This window comes from Apus apus, chromosome 1 (assembly GCF_020740795.1).
Source record: "Apus apus isolate bApuApu2 chromosome 1, bApuApu2.pri.cur, whole genome shotgun sequence".
Taxonomy (NCBI): Eukaryota; Metazoa; Chordata; class Aves; order Apodiformes; family Apodidae; genus Apus; species Apus apus.
The window spans coordinates 80,750,104-80,776,597 of NC_067282.1; the positions used below are offsets into that span (position 1 = coordinate 80,750,104).

General features: G+C 42.5%; 1 protein-coding gene across 1 annotated transcript in view; it reads left to right on the forward strand.

Moving 5' to 3' along the window:
- The first annotated feature begins 22,055 nt into the window (after window positions 1-22,055).
- Window positions 22,056-26,494, forward strand: part of CD247 (CD247 molecule) — a 57,356-nt gene continuing 52,917 nt past the window's right edge. Inside the window, exon 1 of the mRNA XM_051631926.1 lies at window positions 22,056-22,116. Coding sequence (XP_051487886.1) covers window positions 22,059-22,116 — 58 coding nt within the window. The 5' untranslated portion in view covers window positions 22,056-22,058. The remainder of the gene's footprint in view (window positions 22,117-26,494) is intronic.

Sequence of the window (26,494 nt, forward strand, 5' to 3'; positions counted from 1 at the left end):
TTCATTTTGCACCCTTTTCTTTTTTTCTTGTCTGTAAAAATGTAAATAGATACCAGTTTGCAGGATTCATGTAAAATACTTTTTAATCATCTCAGTGCCTTTAGATGAGAGAAATGCCTTTTTAAAAACAAGATGACTTCTGGTTGTTAGAAACACAGAATCACTTGACAAAGCCATGCAGAAGGTACGTGTGTGTGTGTACAAACATGGTGAAAGACATTCACAAATACTAGGTAGTATGTATGCAATTCTATATGTAAGCGTGTATATTTGTGTGAAAATGTTGAAAATGCTTTGTATTTCTATCATGTTTTATGCTAAGGGAACCTATTAAACATCACTCAGTATTAAAAAGTAACTGTTTCTAGATTAAAAGGAAGCAATTGTCTGGGAAAATTATTGCTCAAAACCTGCATTGTATAAGAAACTCGTGCAGTTATTTCCTGTTGTTATTTAGCCAAAACCAGTTGCCTAATCAACTTACATGAATTTCAGTTGGTTTAACTAAGTTTTGCCCCAGATGATTGTATGAAAAATGCAGAAGAGGTATGGTGAGGGGTGAAGAGAGGAAGCAAATAAAGGAAACAAAGACACTTGTCATAACTCTCCAAATCTGGCTTCACAGGAATTTTATATTAACGAAAGACATAACCTTACTGATCAATTATAAGTCTGTACAGCCATGCAAGAAAATACTGAAGGTGCTCTATATTAAAAAACAGCTTTTCCAGCAGGACCACAGCAGGAACAGGGGACTACTAGTCACACACACACACACGAATTCTTGCTTACACTTCATCAGGGCCTGTTTATGTTCCCTATGGGAGATGATGCACTCGTGGCTGTGCTTGTCCTTATGCTGCTGCACAGGTGTCTGTTTTCTTTTTTTTTCCTTGTTGGATGTGGCAGGGTTTCTATTTGCACAATGCAGCTGCAAGGCATAGTGACAGTCGAGTGTTTTTTTGCTTGGAGAAGCAGTATTTTCACACACAGAGGGGAGCAGCTGTAGCAAGAGCAACTTCTGTTGTCTCCCTGTAGGGAGCTGCAAAACAAGACCTGTCACTGTGCACTGTCTTCTTTCTAGCTCTCAGTTTGCTATGGTGGCAAAAGTGCAGGGCAGGGACTAATCCTCTTGGAATGCAGCAATTATCACTAAATAAGTATTAATTGCTGCATTCCAAGGGGATTAGCACAGTTGAACTCAATTATAGCAAAGGGAAGCTTCACTGTAAGGTGCTACAGTGCATTGAAATTCAGTGAAGCGATGTCAGACTGTCAGTCCACAACATTTTGTCAAGAAAAGTTGTGGGCTTGCACACTGTAAACAGCAGGATTTGGTTTTTTATTTCCAGTGTATGAAGTCTGCTGTGTGAATGGCATGCCTCACTGGGGGCTACAGCTTGCTCACCAGAGAAAAATTGTGCATATTTAACACCCATTATCTTTGTGTGATTGCCTCAAAAAATGATTGTGATACTTACTGAGTTAGTGCTGGCACTACAAGTGTCATTTCCTGCGGGATCAGGGGCAAGAGTCAGCAGTCTGTCTGGATTCTCCCAGCTGTCAAGTTGGCCATCTCCTCCATCAGGTGATGTAGGTACTCATTTTGCCTGCCAGTACTAACTGCACCAAATAGGCTTAGGAGAACTTTTGATAACTGACCTGTTCTCAGTCCCAGCAACCTCTGGTGATGATTACAGGCTAGTGCTCTGTGGCAGCAATGCATGAGCCAGAGGGCAGTGTGTGGTTGTTTTTTAATCCTCAGCTTGATTGTGGTGTGGGTTTGGCTTTTAGTTTTCATTTCTTTCCTGTTGAAACTGCAAACCTTGCTGCTTTTTTTAATAGTACAGTCAAAGCATAACCAGGAAGCATGAAAAGGGGATGCTGCTGGAGAGGAATCAACCCCTTGCATTAGAGCTGTTCTGGCATTTCTTGTGTCCAGAGAAGGAATGGCACATTGATGCCCAGAACCAATTGCATTCGTACCTTGTCTATTTTTTGAAAGACATTACTCCTACAGGTAATGAGCTGCACCTTAACCAGTGTTAAACACAGCTGAGTTGTACTTGGGGACCACTTCCATTCCCTGACCCATTCAGTTTCAGGAACCATAGATCAAATCTTGCAGTCTTCTGGAAATGCACTTTTCTTCACCCTTATGTTTAGATAAAGAGTCAAGTTTAGCTGAGAGCTTTTCTTAGCCCAGCAGGGAGGGTTTTATGTCTCCACTGTGGCCTTCTCTGTACTGAGAAAAATAGCTGTATGTTCAGCTGAACCTGGAGCTGGCACTCAATTCTAGTCCAGTGTTAACAAAGATTTTATGATCTGACTGAAGTGAGTAAACGGAAACATCCGCATGGTTTAAGCTGGTGGTAGAAACACACATATGAGATTTGCTGTCCTGGTTTAAGCCAGGATGAAGCCAATTTTCCTTTTACTGTTTTTTTTTTTTTTCCTTCAGTAAGCTTTCTTTTAACTAGTCACAGTGTGATCTAAGGCTGATAAGACATTGGAATGTTTTTCTAACTGCTGGGTCTTCAAGGTCGCACCTTCACTCTGCTGGCTCAGACAGTATGGGGAGATCTGTGACCCCACTGTAGGGGGCTGAGTTAGAGAGCAAAACTGGCCCGAGATATTCCATCCCCACCAATGGGGGCCCCCTGGCCCACCCTTCCCCTTCCTGCCCCACCCCCAAAAAATCTGAAAAACTATATTAGGAAAGCAAAAATAAACAAAACCAAAGTAAAAGTAGAAGATCCCCAAAACTAACAGGCATAATCATGCTGAGCCATACATTAAACATTCTCTTTATTGTCAGCACTCTTTTTGTACAACCACAGACTGAAACACAGCATTTGAAATCACATCACATGCAATCACACTTTTACCCAAGGTGTCCCTCCGCTTTTGTATATGAGACTTTTTCTCTCTAAAAAACCAAAAAAATATTTAAGTATAAACACCGTCGATAACAGTGAGTACAGCGGCAAATATGTACAGCTTCATATGTCCTGCATATCCTTTTTGTGCAGTGAGAACAGGGGTCTATTTTGGGTTACCAGCAACAGGGTTGTGACACCACAGACCAGAGTAACTCTGAGGAACTACTAATAACTGATACCATTCAATTCCAATTGCATCTCTCATCTGTTTTTTTAGTGGCATTTTTAGTAGCAGAGGAAGGGCACCAGGAGTGGCTCTGGTAAGAAGCTGAAAAGCTCCCCCTGATTCCAAAACCCAGCCCAGAGCCATTAGAGGGACAATAGATGCAGCTCTTCCTTTATCACATGAAGGCACTGATGTAACACCTGAGCAGAGGAGGACTTGGGAGGAAAGAGCTGTGCTGGGCAAAGAGAGGCATGCTGGTGAGCAAGAAGGTGCCCAGGCAGACCTTTCCCTGCAACCCATGGTGAGATGGCAGCTGTCCCCCTGCACTCCTGGAGGAACATGGTGGAACATTCCCTGAAGGCATCAGGAGGGGTGAACTTGGCCAGTAGACTTGGAGTCTGTGACCCATGGTTTTGCTGCCACTGGTCCCCGATTTGCTGCCAGAGGACTCTGATTATGCAGCTTTGGCAGACCCCGGGGCCAGGGGGGATGGCTGTTCCCAAAGCAGCCCCTGACTCTGTGGGAAGCCCAGGCTGGAGCAGCTCCGGACCTTGTGGGATGGATTCATGAAGGAGAGGTTTGTGGAGGACTCTCTCCCATGCGAGGGACCCTGTGGAGAAGCAGGGAAGGACTGTAAGGAATCCCTCTCCCTGAGGAGGAAGGAGCAGCAGGAACCACCAGCCTGTGAACTGACTCTAAACCCCATCCCCTGTCCCCCTGTGCTGCTGGGGGGAAGGAGGGAGAGAAACTGGGAACGAAGTGATTTGGGCCCAGGAAGAAGGAAGGGGTGGGGTAACATATGCAAGCCCTGCTCTGTGTGTTGTGTGTGTCCTGTGTGTGTTTGGTTAGTGGGAAATTATTTTTTCCTCAGGTTGTCTGTTTTGGCCAGGACCACAATCAGTGAAGAACCCTCCTTATCCTTTGTCTCATCCCCTGAGCTTTGTCCCCCTCATCCCAGAGTCTGTGGGGGGCAAGGGGTAGCTGAGTGAGCAGCCATGGGGCTGTTCCTTTGTTGTTGTGTTGGGCCCAAACCACAACATTGATGGCAAGCTAGGCAGAAGTGAGACAAGAAACCATGGCATTTTGCACAGAGGGACAGGGGATGGGGTTTAGAGTCAGTTCACAGGCTGGTAGTTTTTACTGCACCCTCCTGCTCAGGGAGAGGGATTCCTTACAGCCCTTCCCTGCTTCTCCACGGGGTCCCTCCCATGGCAGAGAGTGCTCCATGACCTTCTCCTTCATGAGTCCTTCCCACGAGGTCCAGAGCTGCTCCAGCCTGGGCTTCCCACAGAGTCATGGGCTCCTTTGGGAACAGCCACATCCCCTGGCACTGGGGACTTCCAAAGCTGCCTAATCAGAGTCCACTGGCAGCAAATCCTCTGGCCACAAACTCCAAGTTCATTGGCCAAGTTCACCCCTCCTGGCACCTTGAGGGAGATGTTCCACCATGTTCCTCCATGAGTGCAGGGGGACAGCTGCCATCTCACCATGGGTTGCAGGGAGACTTCTGCTTGGCACTTTCTTCCCCTTCTTCCTCACCAACCACCAGCACTGCTCTCCTTTCCCAGCACAGCTCTTCTCCACGTCCTTCCCTACTCAGGTATTAATATCAGTTCTTTCGCATGTTAATCGCTGAGGCACATTTATTGTCCGTCTAATGGCTCCCTGGCTGGGTTTTGGAGCAGCAGGAGCTTTTCAGCTTCTTACTAGAGGCCCTCCTGTGGCCCTTCCCCAGCTACCAAAAACCCCAAACCAAACCAGAACATTCCCCCCCTCACCTCTGCAAACCACATATGAAAGAATCATTGGCAACATCTACATTCAGCACCTAAGTCTTCACAAGCTTCACTCACACCATAAAAAAACCCAGACAATCCACATTAAAATAAAGGTGGCAGCACAATACCATACAGAAAAGGATAATTTACACATGATCCACCCCTCATCCATTTACCACAATATTAACAACAAAAATTCCCTGTAATCATACATGTCCATGTTTTGCCCATTACCTCTCCTTGTTTGTATCCTAGTCTCTGTCCCATCTGGGTTGCCAATAACATCATGGTTCTTTGTCTCTCTCCTAGCTTTTATAGATTGTGACAGAAGTGGGCAGGAATACTGACCCCTTCCAGTCTTTCACAGTCCTAAGGATCCCCTCTGTGTGTCCAACACCATGCCAGGGTCTCCCAAACCATAAGTCACATAACAGCAAATGAGTGTAGGATTTTATATTCCATGTCAACAAAACAGTTAAGAGCATTTGGCAGAAGAATAATCAAGGACAGGCTGCAATCAGGCAAATGATTTGCTCAGCCTGGTTGCTGAGCTTAAGCAGGAAGTGGAGTGGTTAAGGACCATATGGGAATGTTAAAGGGAAATAGATTGGTGGAGCCACACCCTGCCATTCTTAGGGAAAATGCAGCAGGTGGAGGCTCCAGGAGAGTTAGAGGATCTCCAGCCCTCTTGTCACAGAGCAGAAGGATGGGAACTAGGAGAGGGTGGGGTGGGGGGAATGGAAACAGGTTCCTGCTTGGTGCAGCAGGAGAGTTCCCACCAGAACCTCCCCACCTTCTCAGATGCCCTTACAGAAGAGGCGCAGGGCTCTAGAGATAGGGGACCAGACAAACAGGGATGCTGAAAAATCCCCATCCAGGAAGCTGATGAAGCAGTCAGCTCCACACAGTAAGACTGCTTCTATGAAGCTGCTGAAGCAACCACCTCCTCATATTAAGACTGCTTCTGAGAAGGGCAAGAGGAGGGCAATAGTGATAGGAGATTCCGTTCTGAGGGGAAATGAACGTCCCATGCCAACCAAACCCTTCCCACAGGGAAGCCTGCTGCCTCCCTGGGGCCATGGTAAGGGATATAACCAGGAAGCTTCCTGGTCTGATACGGCCTTCAGACTATTACCTTCTTGTGATCTTCCAGGTAGGTGAGGTGGAGAAAAGAGGTTTGAGGGTAATAAAGATAGATTTCAGGCCTTTGGGATGACTGGTCAAGGGTTTGGGAACACAAGTTTTTTCTCTCTCCCTCCAGTCTTGGGGAACCATGAATGGGTAAACAAAGAGACCAGACAGATCAATGTGTGGCCCCAAATTGGTGCTACCAGCAGGACTTTGGGGTTTTTGATCATGGCTTGATTTACAGGACCTGCTGGCATTTACTGGACCTTACTGGGCCTGCTGGCATTGGATGGAAAGGCCCTGTCCTGCAGGAGAAGAGGGTACCAGGGTAAGAGTTAGAGGCACTCATTGATAGGGCTTTAAACTAGCTGGAAAGGGAGCAGAGGATAAAACCACATTCACTACAGCTGAGCCTGAGGATGGAGTGCCCATGTCAGGGATGAAATTGATAACCCCGCTAAAGTGCATTTACACCAACGAATGCAGCATGGGAAACAAACAGGAAGAGCTGGAAGCCCTTGTGCAGCAAGATAACTACGACCTAATTGTCATCACAGAGACTTGGTAGGATGGAGCTCAGGACTGGAATACTTCAGTAGATGGTTACGAGCTCTTCAGAAGGGATAGGCAAGGAAAGAGAGGAGGTGGGGTGGCTCTGACAGTGTGGAGTGTTTATGGATAAAGTGAGGGGGAAGGCAAATAAGGCAGATACCCTGTTGGGAGTCTGCTACAGGCCACCCAACCAGGATGAGGAAGCAGGTGAAACATTTTGCAGGTGGCTGGCAGAAGTCTCAAAATCACCAGCCCTAGTTCTGGTGGGGGACTTAAACCTACTGAACATCTGCTGGAACAACAACTCAGCCACAAACAGGCAGGCTAGGAGGTTCCTTGAGTATATGGAAGGAAACTTCCTAACAGCTGGTAAGCGAGCCTATCAGGGGAAGTGTCTTACTGGACCTGGTGTTCACTAACAGGGAAGGAATGGTGGGGGATGTGGAAGTCAGAGGCCATCTCAGGCTTAGCAACCATAAAATAGTTGAATTCTCAATACTTAGTGAAATAAGGAGAGGGGTCACCAAAATCTCCACTATGGACTTCCAGAGGGCAGACTTCAGCCTGTTTAGAACACTGGTTAAGAGTCCCTTGGGAGTCAATTCTGAGGGGCAAAGGTGTTCAGGAAGGCTGGATGCTCTTTAAGAAGGAAGTCTTAAAAGCACAGGAGCAGGCTGTCTGCAGGGGAAGATGACCAGCCTGGCTGAACAGGGAGCTTTTGCTGGGACTTGGGGAGAAAAAGAGAGTCTACCACCTTTAGAAGGATGTGTGCAACTCAAGATGAGTGCAGGGAGCTTGTGAGGACATACAGAGAGAACATCAGAAAGGCAAAAGCCCAGCTGGAGCTCAATCTGGCCACTACCATAAAGGACAATAAAAAAAAGTTTTACAAATACATCAACAGCAAAAACAGAACCAGGGAGAATCTCCATCCCTTATTGGATGAAGTGGGGAACATGGCAACCGGGGATGAAGAATCCTGCATAACAGGGGAGGTCCCAGACAACTGGAGGCTTGCCAGTGTGATGCCTACCTACAAGAAGGGCCTGAAGAAGGATTCTGGGAACTACAGGCCCATCAGCCTGACCTCAGTACCAGGGAAAATAATGGAGAGACTCATCTGAAGTGCACTCACATGGCAAGTACTTAGGATAGCCATGGGATCAGGCCCAGCCAGCATGGGTTCAGGAAAGGCAGGTCCTGCTTGACTAGCCTGATCTCCTTCTATGATCAGGTGACCCACCTGGTGGATGAAGGAAGAGCTGTGGATGTTGTCTATCTGGACTTTGGAAAGGCCTTTGACACCATGTCCCACAGCATTCTCCTGGAGAAGCTGGTGGCTCATGGCATAAACAGGTACACTCATCTGGCTAAAAAAAATGGCTGGCTGAGCCCAGAGAGTTGTGAATGGGGTTGAATCCAGCTGCTGGCTGGTCACCAGTGGTGTTCCCCAGGGCTCAGTTTTGGGTCCAGTCATGTTCTATATCTTATTAATGACCTAGATGAAGGGATGGAGTGCTTCCTAAGTAAGTTTGCAGATGACACTAAGCTGACAATTGTATGAGGCTTAACAAGGCCAAGTGCCAGTTCCTGCTCTTTGTTCACAACAACCCCATGCAAAGCTACAGAGTTGGACTTGAGTGGCTTGAAACCTCCATGGTAGAGAAGGACTTGGGGGTGCTGGTTGACAGCCAACTTAACATGAGCCAGCAGTGTGCCCAGGTGGCCAACAGCATCCTGGCCTGCATCAGGAATAGTGTGGCCACCCAGCGTAGAAGGCATCATGCCTCTTTACTCAACATTGGTGAGACCACAGCAAGTACTGTGTGCAGTTCTGGGCACCTCATTACAAGAAGGGTGTAGAGTTGCTGGAACACGTGCAGAGGAGAGCTACCAAGCTGATGAAAGGTCTGGAGGATAAACCCTATGAGGAGAGGCTGAGGGAACTGAGATTGTTTAGTTTGAAGAAGAGGAGTCTGAGGGGAGACCTCAATCTTCTACAGCTACCTGAAAGGAGCTTGTAGGGAGGTGGGAGTTGGCCTCTTTCATCAAGCAGGTAATTACAGGATGAAAGGAAATGGCCTGAAGCTGCACCACAGGAGTTTTACACTGGATATTAGAAAGAATTTCTTCATCAAAAGAGTGATTGGACAGTGGAACAGGCTGTCCAGGGAGGTGGTGGATTCACCATCCCTGGAAGTATTGAAAAGAAATATATAGTGCTTAGCAACATGATTTAAGCACTGAACAGGTAAATCAGGTTATGGTTGGGAGATTTAGGTTATGGTTGGACTTGATGATCTTCAAGGTCCCTTCCAACCACAATGATTCTATCATCCTGAAGAGAGAACTAATGGCCATTGCGAGAATAATGTTACTGGGGACAGGGAGAAAAAGTCTATGAAAAGCAGACATACAAAACATCCAGAACAGCAAGCTCAGGAAAGCAAGTTGGCAACATGTTCAATATATTTCATGATGGAAAAGGGGATAAAGAACAAGGAGAAGCAGGCTAATTGCAGAATTTTATTGTTTTTAAACAATAAAACACTGGTATATTAAGAGTCAGGGAAAGAAAAGCCAAATCATTAGGGAAAAATTTTAAAGCAAAGTAAAAAAAAGGCAATGGTTTGAATCAGAAGGGGATTAAATAGGAGTAGATAGGATTGCAAGGTCCATCTCAAGGAGTAATAGGATTGTCAGTGCTAGATATAGAGAAGGTCCATGATGGATGAACAGTTGATGTTTCTCACTGTTATGGTTTGTACATTAAGTGCACAGATAAGCATTGCATACATTCAAGCGTAATAAGCTGCCTGATTAGAGGTATGTATTTCAGTAGCCTTTAACAAATGATCAAAAGAAACTTAGATTACATTCTCTCTATTTCATTTTTATGAAATATGTCTCATAAACATCAGCCCAGGCAGGAAAACGTGTAAAAGTCCATTGAGAAAGCATAAATCACTTCTGAAAACTTATTATCCAGTCAGAAGTTTACCCTGATACCCTCCATTATGGCCCACTGTTTGATTCCTGTTCCTCTGAGTAACTACTTCAATAAGTAATTCCATTCAGCTGGTTAGAAACCTATTTAACTATGCTCCTGACTCATTTGTGAGCTTAACTGTTTATCACTGGTAGCAGAGGATTTAGCATTTGAGCTCACATGTCAAGTAGACATTTGACTGCTTAACTTTTGTCTTCTTACACATTGAGAAATAAATATAAGAAAAAGTTTAACATGATAAAGACATCAGGCAAGAAGTCAAGCACACAAGATCAATGAAAGCACTCAAGTTCTCTCAAAAAACAGTGTTTGTTTTAAAGATAAATTGAGCAGTAATGAAATTGACCTTCAACAAATCATTAAAATTGCATTCAAGCAGCTTTGCTAAAAAGGTATTAGCAGACTAGTAAGATAACTCTTAACTGGCAAAGAAAATTAGGGGTAACAGAAGTATGACAGTCATAGGTAAAATGCCATTTTATCAATTTTTAATTAACTAAGGCACATTTCCATCTAAACTAGGTCTTGATAATAATTTACCTTAAAAAAAGATATGAAAAAGAAAAAAAATTGTTGAACTGAATAAGCAAAAGCAGATGCTCAAATACTGTCATCTGAGGAAAAACACTATGGCAGCCTAAATTGTAGCCAGAGTACCTGCAAGTCCCAGTTTTCCTTCCCAGAATTACACCAAATGTACCACAAGTCTTCCCTAAAATGTCATGAGAGGATCTCCAGGTGTGATGCCAAAAACACATCCAGGATTCATTCATCCCTAACAGACAACCATCAAATAAATCATCTTTTGTCATTGTCAATACCACTGAATCAGAGGCCTAGGTTGCCATGCCAAGAAAATCCAAAACACAAAAGTTAACCTGTCTTTGGCTTAGTATTACTGCACAAGATGCTCTCAGGCAATGCCTACAAATCCAGCCCTACACTTCTGTTCTCACATCCCTAATGACAAAAGAAATTTCATGCTGTTTTAGGCAGAGAAAAAGACTTTTCCTACCAGTACTTGCTGCTCTGACCCACGTGGCTGCTGCTCTTTGAGTGTCCAACACATGTCCTCCAGGAACTCTTGTTGGGAAGATATTACCTCTCCCAGCTCTCACTTCTCTCTGCCATGTATGGAAGACTCCCCCTGCTCCTGAGCTGCTTAATAAGGTGTGTTAATCACCTCACCTGCCCTCACACCTGGGAAATTATTAATAGTAGCTAGGTTCACAAGCAGGCTTGTGAAACTGGTAGCAGGGAGTTAAGAAAACAGTTTTGATTAGAAACACAAATAAGCTGAGTTGTTGAATAAATTACAGCTCCTTCATGTCGTAGCAACTGACACAGAGATCACTGACTAAAAATCCACAAGTAATTCTAAAAGGTAAGGAGGGTAGAAAGGTAGAGTGAAGACTACATGTAACTATCTTTTGGAAATTTTTCTTTCTTATCTTGCAGGTATATATTTTTTAGTTCTATGAGAGTTATGTGTGAAGTAATCCTCATGCCAAACTTCTCCTTGTTTCCCATTCAACTTAGGGAGTCCCTATGAGAATTTACTTTCTTCAGCATCTCAGAGATGGATAGGTATGTTCCTGGAGATGCTGATTAGGATATACTATGGTCAGCAGCAATCAAAGCTTCTTAATATTAATTTTGTTGTAGTTACTTTTTGCTTTCTAAGAAAAAAAGGCAAGCAAGATTTTGTGAGACTGAAGACAGTACAAATGGAAATAATAAAAAGTCATTATCTATTATATTATGTTTTTTAATCTTACAAAATATTATTGATTATATGGTTTTTCTGTAGGAAAAACATATATTGGGCATTTATTTTCCCAGAAAATAATCCCTTTTATTAATAAACAACCCTAAATTTGAAAAAAAGTACACATGCTTGTGGGCACAAACCAGCCTCAGAAAGGGGTAAAGAATAACTACAAGTACATAAAAAATAATTCCCTTTTCCAGTCTTGCCATTTGGCATTCTTTTGAAACATATATAATGGCCTCTCTTAGACTCAAATTCGAACTTGATGAACCACTGATGAGGTAACGGTTAAGTCCAGTTTCTGCTTCCCTTTGGTGATAATTCTTGCAGCTTGTGTTTTGTCCTCACTCGGTGGAGGAGAGGCCATAGTCCTGTACAGCCATCAGGGAATAAGAGGGGCAGTTATGTACATGCTAGTGCAGTCACACCATTTACAGATGTTTAAAACTTCCCATAGGTGGAACCTTTAACTTCTGTTATGGCTTCAAAAAAGGGAACTAGAGCCAGTAGGTAAAAGTAGACTGAAAGGCAATAGCTATCTGCCTGTACTATAAGCAGAAGAGGATCTCATGCCATAATACTGTATCTCAGACTGTGGAAATGAGACTAAGAAACGTTCTGGGAGATACAGACAATAGAAAACCAATGTAATGAGTACGGAGGTTAGAAAGACATACTGTATTCTTGCTACATATTTTTAATTAGTAGTAAATATGCATTTTTCTACTTTTTAATTATATGTATATGCGTTTTGCTCAGGCAACATAATTAGCTACGTGGAGTTATCAGTGAATTTGTTTATAGGGAAGCTTAGGAAATGCTTAGCAGACTTCCAGCCCCTCCCTGGTGGATTCAAGAGAGAGTTTCAGACTTCTAAAACTATACCAGAAGAATAAAGGATAAGGCTAAAGGACTCTATTTCAAGGAACTGCAGTGGAAATGTCTCCCAGACTTTTGACATCTAGGAGCTTCTTTCTTCCGGCTTTACAGTGAGTCAGTCCTGGCAACCCTTCCTAAAAAGCTGGCAGCTGTGTTGAGAGGCACTGTCACAGAATGTTGCCTCTCCTGTAAACAGTTTTCAGTTTTGCCACCCCAACATTATGCACAGAAATTGCAACTGTGCTTTCTTTTAAAGGTGTAACAGGTTGTCTTGGGAAGAGAGTAACCATTTCCCATTGCTTCCTTTAAAACTGAAACTAGATTTCCAGTATTATATTCTGTTTCAAAAACTGGAGACTGAACTGAAGAGATAAAACATGTCATGGTCAGGGAAAGTTGGCAGAAAAAATAAAGTCAAAGAGAGATTATGTGGGTTTTTAAACATGCTTTATAAACACCAAGAAAAAGACTGAACAGGGAGATAATGGGTACTGTTGCTGCTTACACTGCATTTAATTTATCTGTTTTCCTTTTTTATTTTCTTTTCAAAATTTCCCACTTAGTTTCTGAAGCACAGAAACCCATGATCACTTCCCTAAATGCCATCTTAATTTCAATACAGTGAATTCAATTGGAAGTAGAACCAATGAGTTGAAAAACAAGTACAGCCCCAAACCTGGTGCTTTATACCACTGGGGCTTGGTATATGTAGAGAATGCAGGGCATGAAGCTCAGCAAAGGATCAAGACTAAAATTAGCTAAGCTGACTTGAAAAATTTGGAAACTGATTCTGCAGAGCCCAAATTTGTATGAAGCCTGCCCTGTGAAACTGCACAAAAGTAGGGAGTAATGTTATTTGTGAGACTAGATGATTTTTATATTACTGGGCCACTTTAATCAAAAATAGCATCTTTGTGAGTGAATTTGTAAATCCAGTGAGATCACCAATAAAAGAAACACCAGAAGATCCAACATAATAATTTTTTTATGTTTTAAAATTCTTAAAAGAAAACAAAAAAATCACAACTGGTGAAAAACTTAAATCTACAGTAGTCAAGAATTCCTTTTTTTATTAATTAAAAATATTTATGTAACTAGAAATGCCACTAACCAAAATATACTTCAATACATTGTATTGTATTTTGATCCTGCAAAGAAGGTGCGGTCACTGTGTGAGAAAGGCTGGCAAGAATTCAGAGGACTAAAGAAGGCAGAAATAAAGAGGAATAATATATTCATCTGTAGTTGAAAATCATGTTTGATTTTTTTTGATAACTCAGTTGTCCAAATGTGAGTTCTCACCTGTTGCCAACTCAATATGAGAGAGAAAGGGAGAAGCAGAGCTCCAAATGAAAAGAAAGAATTCATCATTTCAAAGTGACTAGAAAACAGCAAGAATAAATCAAACAAATCAACCATTGTGGTAACTGTTTTACAGCGTTATGCTTCTTTACACCTATTATCAATTTAATGACAATTTATATTTACAGAGGGATACCCAGGTAATTTGGATTCAAAATTAAAGAGGCTATGGTAGAGGAGTTCAATGTAAGTGGCTGAGAAGTGGCTACTAATTTAAGGAATAACTTACTGCTGGACTCAGAGAGCTAGTACTCCTTCTGTCTTTCTGTCTTCCTGTCTTCCTTTCTATCTTCTTTCTTTCTTATTAAAAACTAGTAAATTAATCTTAACTTCCACTTGGGATTTTAACTGCCATGGTAGCTGAGATCCCAAATCGAACTGTGGGATACATTTGATCAAAAGTTCTAAATTACTAACACACATTCTGGCGAACAGATATACCTGTGGTGACATTTATGAGCAGAATCTATTCAACATGAAAAATATCCAACTAAGTTATTAGTATGGCTGACAGAACTTGAAGAGTAGTTTTAAGCCTATCTGTCTTTGATTTCATTAGGCTTCAATCTTGAGGGTTTTGCCATTCTGTAACATATTGTTGGAAGTTATTTTAATTTTAGGTATTACATGAGGTGTTTCTTTTTGTGTTGCATGTGTACCAGTTGTATTTGCTCTAGGCATGCTATATAGTGTATTAGTAAGAATCATATGCATTCATAACACATTAACTTTCAACATAAAATACAGACAATATAATAGTTCACTCAGCTGCATGATCATAATAGTTCAGAGAACCTACTATATAGGCAAGAATGAAACATTAATTTTGATTTGTAGTAAACAACCATTTATTTACTTTCACCATCTTGCAAAATAGCCATTTTTCTGCAAACACTTCCGTTTCTTTAAACTTTTTGTTTCTTTTGGATTTAGGCTGTGTGTTGACTCTGCTGTTCACTCTAGATAACAGCTGTTCTCACTGAACTGGTTGTTTTGATGTCATCCTTCTCTGTGCAAGGATTTGTTTGTGATCTGTTTTCCTCTGGAGGCAGGGTCTTACTCATGATACTTCAATAAGTTAATTTTGTAGATAGATCCTCCTATGTAGAATTTTAATACAAGTGAGATTGCTCTGTCTCTACTATTTCATAGAGCATAGAATCACAGAGTCATAGAACTATTCAAGTTGGAAAAGACCCTTGGGATCACGAGTCCAACCATCATCCCTACTCTACAAAGCTCTCCTCTGAACCATATCCACCAACACCACATCCAAACGACCCTTAAACACATCCAGGGATGGTGACTCAACCACCTCCCTGGGCAGCCTATTCCAGTGTCTGACCACTCTTTCTGTGATTTTTTTTTTTTCCTAATCTCCAGTCTAAACCCTCCCTGTTGCAGCTTGAAGCCATTCCTTCTTGTTTTAATTACCTGTGAGAAGAGACCAGCACCAACCTCTCTACAATGACCTTTCAGGTAGTTGTAGAGACTGATGAGGTCTCCCCTCAGCCTTCTCTTTCTCAAACTAAACATTCCCAGCTCCTTCAAGTGTTCTTCAGAAGATTATTTCTCTAGGCCCTTCACCAGCTTCATTGCCCTCCTCTGTACTCGCTCCAGCACCTCCATATCTCTCTTGAATTGTGGTGCCCAAAACTGGACGCAGCACTCCAGGTGTGGCCTCACCAGTGCTGAGTACAGGGGGACAATCACCTCTATACTTCTTCTGGTCACACTATTTCTAACACAAGCCAGGGTGCCATTGGCTTTCTTGGCCACCTGGTCACACTGCTGGCTCATTCAGCCCCTTGTCAATCAGAACCCCCAGGTCCTTTTCTGCCAGACACTTTCCAGCCACACTTCCCCAAGCCTGGAGCATTGCCTGGGGTTGTTGTGGCCAAAGTGCAGGACCAGCACTTGGCCTTGTTGAAGCTCATACCATTAATATTAGCCCAATGATCTAATCTATCCAAGTCTCTCTGTAGAGCCTCCCTATCCTCATGCAGATCAACACTCTTGCCTAGCTTGGTGTCATCTGCAAACTTACTGATAATACACTCTATGTCCTTATCAAGATCATCAATCAAGATGTTAAACATAAACAGTCCCAACACTGAGCCCTGAGGAACACCACTTGTGACTGGCCCCAGCTGGATTTGACTCCATTGACCACCAACCACTCTTTGGGCCCAACTGTCCAGCCAGTGCTTGATCCAAGAGATCGTCTGCTCACCCAGGCCATGAGCAGCCAGAGAAATGCCTTTTTAAAAACAAGATGACTTCTGGTTGTTAGAAACACAGAATAACTTGACAAAGCCATGCAGAAGGTACGTGTGTGTGTGTGCAAACATGGTGAAAGACATTCACAAATACTAGGTAGTATGTATGCAATTCTATATGTAAGAGTGTATATTTATGTGAAAATGTTGAAGATATTTCTATCTGAAGGTATTTCTATCATGTTTTATGCTAAGGGAACCTATTAAACATCACTCAGTATTAAAAAGTAACTGTTTCTAGATTAAAAGGAAGCAATTGTCTGGGAAAATTATTGCTCAAAACCTGCATTATATAAGAAACTCGTGCAGTTATTTCCTGTTGTTATTTAGGCAAAACCAGTTGCCTAATCAACTTACATGAATTTCAGTTGGTTTAACTAAGTTTTGCCCCAGATGATTGTATGAAAAATGCAGAAGAGGTATGGTGAGGGGTGAAGAGAGGAAGCAAATAAAGGAAACAAAGACACTTGTCATAACTCTCCAAATCTGGCTTCACAGGAATTTTATATTAACGAAAGACATAACCTTACTGATCAATTATAAGTCTGTACAGCCATGCAAGAAAATACTGAAGGTGCTCTATATTAAAAACAGCTTTTCCAGCAGGACCACAGCAGGAACAGGGGACTACTAGTCACACACACACACAAATTCTTGCTTACACTTTATCAGGGCCTGTTTATGTTCCCTATGGGAGATGATGCACTCGTGGCTGTGCTTGTCCTTATGCTGCTGCACAGGTGTCTGTTTTCTTTTTTTTTCCTTGTTGGATGTGGCAGGGTTTCTATTTGCACAATGCAGCTGCAAGGCATAGTGACAGTCGAGTGTTTTTTTGCTTGGAGAAGCAGTATTTTCACACACAGAGGGGAGCAGCTGTAGCAAGAGCAACTTCTGTTGTCTCCCTGTAGGGAGCTGCAAAACAAGACCTGTCACTGTGCACTGTCTTCTTTCTAGCTCTCAGTTTGCTATGGTGGCAAAAGTGCAGGGCAGGGACTAATCCTCTTGGAATGCAGCAATTATCACTAAATAAGTATTAATTGCTGCATTCCAAGGGGATTAGCACAGTTGAACCCAATTATAGCAAAGGGAAGCTTCACTGTAAGGTGCTACAGTGCATTGAAATTCAGTGAAGCGATGTCAGACTGTCAGTCCACAACATTTTGTCAAGAAAAGTTGTGGGCTTGCACACTGTAAACAGCAGGTTTTGGTTTTTTATTTCCAGTGTATGAAGTCTGCTGTGTGAATGGCATGCCTCGCTGGGGGCTACAGCTTGCTCACCAGAGAAAAATTGTGCATATTTAACACCCATTATCTTTGTGTGATTGCCTCAAAAAATGATTGTGATACTTACTGAGTTAGTGCTGGCACTACAAGTGTCATTTCCTGCGGGATCAGGGGCAAGAGTCAGCAGTCTGTCTGGATTCTCCCAGCTGTCAAGTTGGCCATCTCCTCCATCAGGTGATGTAGGTACTCATTTTGCCTGCAAGTACTAACTGCACCAAATAGGCTTAGGAGAACTTTTGATAACTGACCTGTTCTCAGTCCCAGCAACCTCTGGTGATGATTACAGGCTAGTGCTCTGTGGCAGCAATGCATGAGCCAGAGGGCAGTGTGTGGTTGTTTTTTAATCCTCAGCTTGATTGTGGTGTGGGTTTGGCTTTTAGTTTTCATTTCTTTCCTGTTGAAACTGCAAACCTTGCTGCTTTTTTTAATAGTACAGTCAAAGCATAATCAGGAAGCATGAAAAGGGGATGCTGCTGGAGAGGAATCAACCCCTTGCATTAGAGCTGTTCTGGCATTTCTTGTGTCCAGAGAAGGAATGGCACATTGACGCCCAGAACCAATTGCATTCGTACCTTGTCTATTTTTTGAAAGACGTTACTCTTACAGGTAATGAGCTGCACCTTAACCAGTGTTAAACACAACTGAGTTGTACTTGGGGACCACTTCCATTCCCTGACCCATTCTGTTTCAGGAGCCATAGATCAAATCTTGCAGTCTTCTGGAAATGCACTTTTCTTCACCCTTATGTTTAGATAAAGAGTCAAGTTTAGCTGAGAGCTTTTCTTAGCCCAGCAGGGAGGGTTTTATGTCTCCACTGTGGCCTTCTCTGTACTGAGAAAAATAGCTGCATGTTCAGCTGAACCTGGAGCTGGCACTCAATTCTAGTCCAGTGTTAACAAAGATTTTATGATCTGACTGAAGTGAGTAAACGGAAACATCCGCATGGTTTAAGCTGGTGGTAGAAACACACATATGAGATTGGCTAATGCATAACATGGGCAGGAGGTGCCAAACTTTTCACTGTGCTATGTCGTTCTAGAGATGCAATGACCAAACAGGCTGACAAGAAGGTGACGCTGTAAGAAAATCATTCCTTGTCACATAATTGCAAGCTATATGTACAGAGAAAAGCTTTTTCCTAGAGAAAACTTCCCCTTGATCTTTTTAGGTACTCCTCCACTACCTGTGATTTGCATCTGCCATGCCATGCTTGTTGTGAGAATAACTCATAAAACAAGCACAATTGTTCTTTTGCATACTTTCATTGTATTTAGATTATAACTATAAGCTTGCCTTGTTTCAAAAGCTGAGGGATGGGGAGGAGAGAATTTCTAGGGGTGCTATAATGCAAAGCCTTTTTCTGACTCTACCCACACTTGTAAATGAAGTCCATATACTCTATTTTTCTGACCTTTCCCAACTAGACATCAAAACACACTGGCCCAACTGCTGTTCTCCCAGTCTGCCTACTGCTGCTATTAATCTCCCTTTCTTATACAGCTCTTCATTCCTTTTCCTTACCTTTGGCCTCAACTCTTTATTCAAAGTGATCATCTGCTGGCTTTCTGCCTGAGGGAGAAGCTATGATCAATAACAGGAGGAGACAGGGGTCAGCAGAATAGTGATGAGCAGTGCCACTTGGTCCTCTGAAAATACTGTTACTACAAAATATCAATAACTAGTATGATATTATTTTAGGTTTTGGTAAGGCATCAGTGAGATTTAGGCAGCCTGCAGTGGGAGCAAGGGTCTTTTTCTTCTCACCAATTTCTTATTTCAGTTAATCTTCTGCTAACGTGGGGACATGGACAGAAAAGGCTTTAACTGGCTCATATTGGAATATAAACTGTGAACCTGAGCACAGCCATTTTTGGGACTAATAACACCTCTTTTGGCTCCAACGTGTGATGGCTCTTGTGGGCTGTGCTTTGCCTGCTGCCTGGTGGTGGCTTAGAGCCCATCTCCAGCCTTCTCTTGCAGAAGAGCCACAAAGGAAGCTCTCCTCGAGGCTGGGAGAGAGCAGAAGCTCAGCAGTGCTGTCAAGGTACCACAGAATGGCATACAGCACTAGGGTTTGGCTGCTGGAGTAATACTAGTGGCTAATAATTTTTGTATTAATGGCATAATATATAACAATTATTAAATAAAAGAATGATACTGTTCTGTCGATGTACTAGCCTTCATTAATCCAGACAGCAAAGTGATTAATTTCTTGGTCTCCTTCTTCCAAGAACTTCAATTGTCTTTGCTTTCAAAAGGCTATAAATCCTTACTGCTTATATACACAATAATTCTCACCCTGCCAGTTGACTTCATACTATTTGGAAACTGCTACCACCAGTCCTGTTCCTGTACCTGCAGGGGACACACATTCCTCTTTCTCTTTTTTTTTCTCTAAGAATTAGAAATGGGGACAAAAACCCATAAAAATCTTTGATATTTGTGCTTTCTCCTCCCAGCCTAAACTCTGATCCTGAAGTGTATGAATAGTATCACTACTGTAAGCTTTCAGCAACCTTGTATTGAGCTAGCTGCATTTTGATGGGGAGGAGGCTGAGGTTTTGGGTTTAAGGAATATCTAAGTCATGTTTTCAAGCTTTTCTAATTCACAGTTGTCCAAAATGTATGCTTTATTTCTGTTTATAAAATTTGGGGTTGTTTTATTTGTTCACATTTGAAAAGAGCACAATAATGTGAGATTTCTTGCAAAGTGAGATTGGCATCACTGTGTTAAGTGGTATGTTTTTCATATAAATGCCCTAACACTTTGCTGGAGAAATTATTTGTCTAGTGTCTCCTTCTCAGGATGATTTTTTAAAACTCTGTATTTCACTTCATTTCATTTCATTTCATTTTGTCATGCTGTGTTTCTTCTCTCTGTTGTCCTAAATGAATCCTTTTATTAGCTACTGCTGCCTAATAATAGAACATTGAGGAGGAAGTACCCCTAACCACACCTTGGCTCTCCCTTTTTTCTGACGCATTTAAACATTCTGTGGTGATTGGTTTGTTTTATTGTTTTTAATAACTAAAAGAAATGTATCCAAAAAACCCAACCTCCAAACCAAACAGCTCCCAGGTGTCTCTGATTTCAGGTTCTGTCTGAGTTCTAGTGCCTTGTGCTCCCTGTTTCCCTTAAGACTTAATTTCTGTAAAAATCTGTAAAAGCTTAACTGCCCCAGCTTTTGTAAGGCTAATTTGAAAAGCACAGCAAGGTCCTTGCGTGACAAAGTATAATGAAATGATTTAATAATGTCAACACAAATCAGCCTGTGTTTTTCCAGCTCATAGTGTGAAGCCTTTTCCAGAGTGACATTTGCTGGGTTACTGCTAAAGTGTGCTTGCTCTCTTGCCTGCATGGTTATTCACTGCTGCCTACAGGAGTGCTGCTTTAATACCACCTGATTTGATCACTAGCTTGGCTTTCTAAGGAAACAAGCACTGTGATTCCCTTGGCTCAGCCTGCCGCTCGCCACCACCCCAACCGCTTTTGACCGGGGGGTCAACATCAATCCAGCTAAACAAAGGAGACTCCAACATAACCTGTTCCTGCTTGTGGTTTTGTGTAGCTAGCTGCAGAGATCTTATTAGTCCCCTCAGAGCAGCAGAAAAACCAGGGCATGTTCACTTTCATACTGGGCTGCTGGGTTAGTCAGTCAGCATGTATTTGTGGTACCTGGGGCTGGGTTCACAGAGGCAGGGGTGGCAGGGACTTAGGGTGATGTGGGAGGCACTGTGGGCATTGTGCTAGATGGACAGTATGGACCTGAGAGGAACCCAGGCTTTGCCAGCACAACCACTGGGCAGACCTGCTTGGCTTTGCATAGCTCTGAGAATTGTGTTAATGAGTGAGCCTACAACATGGGTCTGAAAAGCCCTGTTATCTCCCAGGCTGCAGCCACCTTGAAGCCGTGCATGCTGCTCCTGGCGTCTGACGGTCTGTCACTAGAGGACAGATTCAAGCAGCAGGAAGGTTGAATCTTGTGGCCTGATCAGTGGGTAGGAGTGGCACACACAGCTAGAGGCCGCAAAGCTTTCTGTTTCAAGCCGAGCAAGAAGATGCACACTGTGCTCTCCCGCAGAGATGACACAGGCTCTCTTCCCTGCAGGCTGCAGTGACTCAGAGGACAAAATGGCTCCAGAGCTCTGCACACACCGGCACTCCTTCAAAATACAAGGATGCTGTGTGTTCACATCAAAAGGCATCTCCATTTCACAGGCACAACTGAAACGAGCCAGGCAGGGCCAGGTCGGCTGGTGTGCTATGTCCTGTGGATGCTGCCTGTGAGGACGGGCAGAGCCCAGCTGTCCCTGCTGCCAGCCACCCCGGAACCCGGAGGGTGCAGCAGGTTCTGCAGGTTGCTCGCGGTAACGCCACATTCAGTTAGAGTTAGAAATAAACTTTACCTTTTTACCAGATTAGCCACCTACTTGTTCAAGAAGGACCGTAGCTTACAATTTTAAGCTTCTGTTTGCGCCATACTGTCTGATGGACATAGTTACATTGTTTCCCTGTTAAATTCAGGGCCAATTTGGTACTATAAACTTTCCAGGCCCCTTAGGGAGACTGACTGGGTTGTCCTAGGAACCATCAGGCAAACTGGGGGAAAAAATCCCACCAAAACCCATCTTACAAAGAGGGAAAAAAACCAAAACAAAACGACAGAAGAGAAACCCCAGACATCAATACCAAGCATGTAAACCCCAGAGCTCAGAGGCTGCTTGTCTGCCAGGCAGAGGAAGGCGCCTGCTTTGGCGCCGCTGCCGGCAGGTGGACTCCGAAAGCCCTCATAGCAGATGAGCTTCCTGCAGGGCTGGCAGAAGCCCAGAGCCTGTGGAGGAGGCTCTTCTCCCTCTCATCCCGTGCTGGTGGCCTCCCACTGCCCAGCATTGCCCAGGCCAGCAAGATGAAGTGGCGGAGGATCCTGACCTTTGCCATCCTACAGGCACAGCTCCCCATCATAGGTAAGGCAGGGTTTTATTTTAAAGCTCTTCTGAGAAAAGGGCACTTCGTTTCTGTGGTGGGTCCCCCACCATTTCGGTAGACCTCCTGTCCTCCTAATCGTGGCTGGAATCATGGCCCCTGGGGAATGGGGTGGCAGGACTCACGGCGCTGAACTGCCCTGCTCTAACGAGACCCTCCAGAGGGCTGGGGGGCCGGGGGGTGAGGACAGCCCTTGCTGCTGGCATGGCCTCCTCTTCTTCTGCTGGGGTGGCTGCTGCAGCTCACAACAACTTGCTGCTAAATTAGGTCCTCGACGGTCACCCAGGCATCTTTCCTTGGGATTTAAAAGGGGAAATTGGGTGTGACCATGCAAATGTAGTGACTGGCATCGATCTGCACAGGAGAGGCTTTTAATTTAGTTAGGTAAGACCGGAGCTGTGTGCTGCTCATGATGGCGTGTCAGGGGGGTGTTTTGCAGTAAGTGGCACATCCAGCAGGCTGGAAATAGGGGGGTGTAGGTGATGAGAAAAGGGTAGGGTCCTTCCTTTTGTGTCTCTGCATTCGTGCTTCTCTCTGCGAGACACAGAGTAAAGTGAGGTAATTTTTACCTTTATATACTCGCTTGCGGTGGTGCATACGCTGGCCCCACCTGACCCGAAAATGAAGCAGCTTTAGTATGCACAAATCTTCAAAAGTGACATTAATTTTGTGAGAGAGATATGTACTTCTGAGTAGCTTAATAGGTCAAAAGAGCAACAAAATTTACATCAAGAGAAGGCCTCAGCCAATACCTGAGTTCGGCAAAGTCAGTCAGTACTAATAGGCCACGTTTGAGCATCTATTAAGGCAAAATCCACCTGAAGAGTTTCCCCCACAACTTATGCCCTAACTGTGCTTAACAAACACACCATCCTTACACCGAAGTGCTTCAGCAACTGCCACAGACTTTTTATTTGAAAGTTTTCTGGAGATCAGAGAGAGGCTTCACAGCCACTTACTAACGCTGTGGGATCACTTGTGGTAATTTGCAGAGGTTGTTTTGGGACCATTTTAGGCAGAGTTGTATGCTCTGTGGTAGGCATGCCTTCTGTTCATCTTCCATTCAGCTTGAGGCCTCTCTCCTTTCCTGATACGGAAGTACTCTGGTACTTGCATTTTGTACTTTGCTCTGTATCCAGTGTTATCTGTAGCGCTATAAAAATATGGAAATGACGTTAGGTCAAAATGCATCCACACAAAAAAATATTTTGCATTTTCTCCTTTGGATCTGCCACAAGATATCAGTAGCTCAGGCTCCTATTTCTTCACATCCAGCAGAAAACTTTTATTGAAAAATATGTAACACAGTTTGCAGATGGGTAAAGGTAGCCCTATAGAGGTCTGTGGTGCAAAGCTCTTGGGGATATTCACACTCACTAGGAATACATGGGATTAAATTTTGAACAGGCTGCTGTTGCCATTGATTTGGAGAGATTTGCCTTTGGATTTGAGAGGAAGTATTTTTGACTGGATACCTGTAAAAGTTCAAAGAATAGTAGTATTTAGTCAGAGTATAGGTAGAATAGAAGAAATGTAGCACAAAACCTGTGTTATTGTTGCTATTTTATTGATGCAAAATGCACAGCAACAAACATGTAAGATCACTATTAATTTAGTTCAAAGATGAGACCGAAGAGATTAGTTTTCCAGCTCAGAGCTATGAACAGAATCAAAAGATCTGCTGCTGCCTGGAGTGTTTTCAGGCCTTCTTAGAGTGACGTGAACTTTTCTTTTTCATAAAACAAGCTCAGATTCAGTAAGCTGCATACTACCTTGCAGTGAGTTCATCCCACTTCACTATAATGCGTTTTGTGGTTATTCTTCAAATGGTCAATTGAAAGATGCTACCAAGATGGGGATTGATGAACTTGCAAGCCTTTCCCTTTGATCTTTTAGATACCGAAGTAAATATGTCAGGCATGAGAAAAAAGTTGTTTAAAAGTAAGTAATTCTAGAGATGGGCCACAAATTATGATGCAGGTTTTGAATTATTGACAACTGACCGCAAATTTAAGAATGCTTGAACTTGGCCTTCAAGCAATTATAGGGGGAACCCATATAATTTACCCATTCAGTTTTGTGTTTCACCCTTTCAGATCTGTACCTTTCAAAGGCACAGATATGTACTTCTCCAAGTTTAGCCGAGGACCTCCTATAGCCCCTCTATTAAAAGCACATAAAAATAAATAATTTTAATTTCTGAGCAGGTAACTTTATTAATCACGTCAGTCATTGAGACGTGAGAATATTAAAAGTCTTCTACTCAAATATGACAACTAAAATGGCAAAAAATCTTCAGACGGTTTGCAGAGCTTTTAGTCTGAAGTATGACAGGCTTCAATAGTAATAAAACAGTACTGTGGGTGATATTATAGAGTTGCTCCTTTTTTTTCCCTTTGATTTGTTTAAATAGGCAACACACGCTTGTGTATATAAATGTATGTACAAGAGCTTTTCAAGGATAGTCCTTCCCTGTTTTTCACTTCTTTACAAAATCACTCTTCTCAGAATCATCTGCTAAACAGAATCAGTGTCCTGTTTTTTGCTCACTGCGGAAACTAAAACATGTCAGCCTTTGGCAGATATTACTTGCACAGCATATTTTCACAGCATTTTGCTGCTCTGCATAACTGTCTGCTGCCCATTGGGCACCATGATGCCAGGGGCCTTTTTTTTTTTTAATCCGTTCACGGACAAGAAGATAAACTGGACAGGTAATGGGTCTTAGGGTTTTTTTGTTTCTTCACCTTATCAAGGTGACTTGGCAGGTCCACAAACTGCAAGATTTGTAAACTAAAAGTTGTTTTCAAGACTATATGGGAAACCCAAACAAGTAAATGCAAACTATTTTGGCTACCATCCACATGTCCTTTTGTGCTGTCGCTTAAGTTCTCTTGGCTGAATTCTTGTTACACCTAGAGAAAAAAAAATAATCAAAGGCTTAATTTTACATGTTTTCTTTCCTTTTTGCTCTTCCTCTTCACAATGATTCATTAATAATTCATGGAAAACACTGAACTGACACATTAGCAAATGGAATAAAATGTAGGCAAATGTAGTATTTCCTTGTAAAGGGACATTCATTGAGCTCTTACAGTGCTATATTCAGTTCTGTGATGCTTGTTCTAGGGTAAGTGCTTTCTATCTGAACCCTTCCAAACAAAAATTCCTAATCAGTGAAGTAACTAGTTAATGATTGCATTCCTTTTGTTTCTTCATGTATATTAGATGGGAAGTGTATACAAAACGGAGAAAGCTGTCTGAAACTGTATTTCTATTTCTCCTCCTTATGTAAGACTGTGGATAAAAAAACTGAAGTGGGAGGAAAAATTGGAGGCTCACTAGCAGCTTAAAGGGGGCAAGAGCCCCATTTATGAATTAATGTTCATGCAAGGAACAATTTTGACTGCCATTTTCTGTTCTTCACACAAACTTGAGTTATGACTAGTACCATAAGTAAACCTATAAGGAAGGGAAAATATGCATAAAAATAAAATATTTGGTTCCTATCTCCAAACTGTAACCAAGCTCTCTTTAAAACAGAAAGAAAAAATTCTTGCTTGCACAAGTGCAGATAAACATTGGATCCCCTCCCATCCTCCAATTCATCCTATAATTGAATGTCTGTATTGTATGTAGCAACATAAGGTGCATCAGCTATTCTGGCAAGAAAATAGAGTATGTTTTTAGAGTGACATGAATGAACAATACAGTTTCTTAAAAATACTTAAAATATTTATCGTGTTAAAGGTATGTGCATTGTCCAGGTTCATGTGCAGTCATGTGCATATTGTTGATTTTCACTATTCCACTAATATGACTTTGATCAACTGCTAAATTAAATCTTTGCTGATGTTTCATTTTAGCATTAAGAAAGCAATTTGTGCTATTCCAGAGTTTCTGAGAAGCTGAAATTTTGAAGATTTTTCTGATTTATGCTGTTGAACAATGTAGTATTTTTGTGACTGAGTTTGAGTATTGTCTGAATTAAGTTCCGTTTTACTCCTTTAAAAAATACCTCGTATTTTTAGCTTTTAAAGTATGACAGTCCAAATCAGGTGTGTTTTTTTCCGGGAAAAAAATTAAAGCATGTAACTCCACTTTGTCCCAAGCAACTGATTTATTACTTAATATATTTAACAGGTAAAATGTGCAGGCAAATGAAAAGCTTAGTTTGCAGGTGTGAAGACAGATCTCGCAGATCTTGGAAGACAGGGGAAATGCATGTATTTAGTCACATACAATGGATATATCCATCTTTGTGAAAGTCAGAGTTAGTGAGGTGTAGTCCTTTGACAATTTAGCTGTTAATTAAGTGAAAATATCTAGCTCCTAAGCCTCAGAGGTCAAGGGTACTGG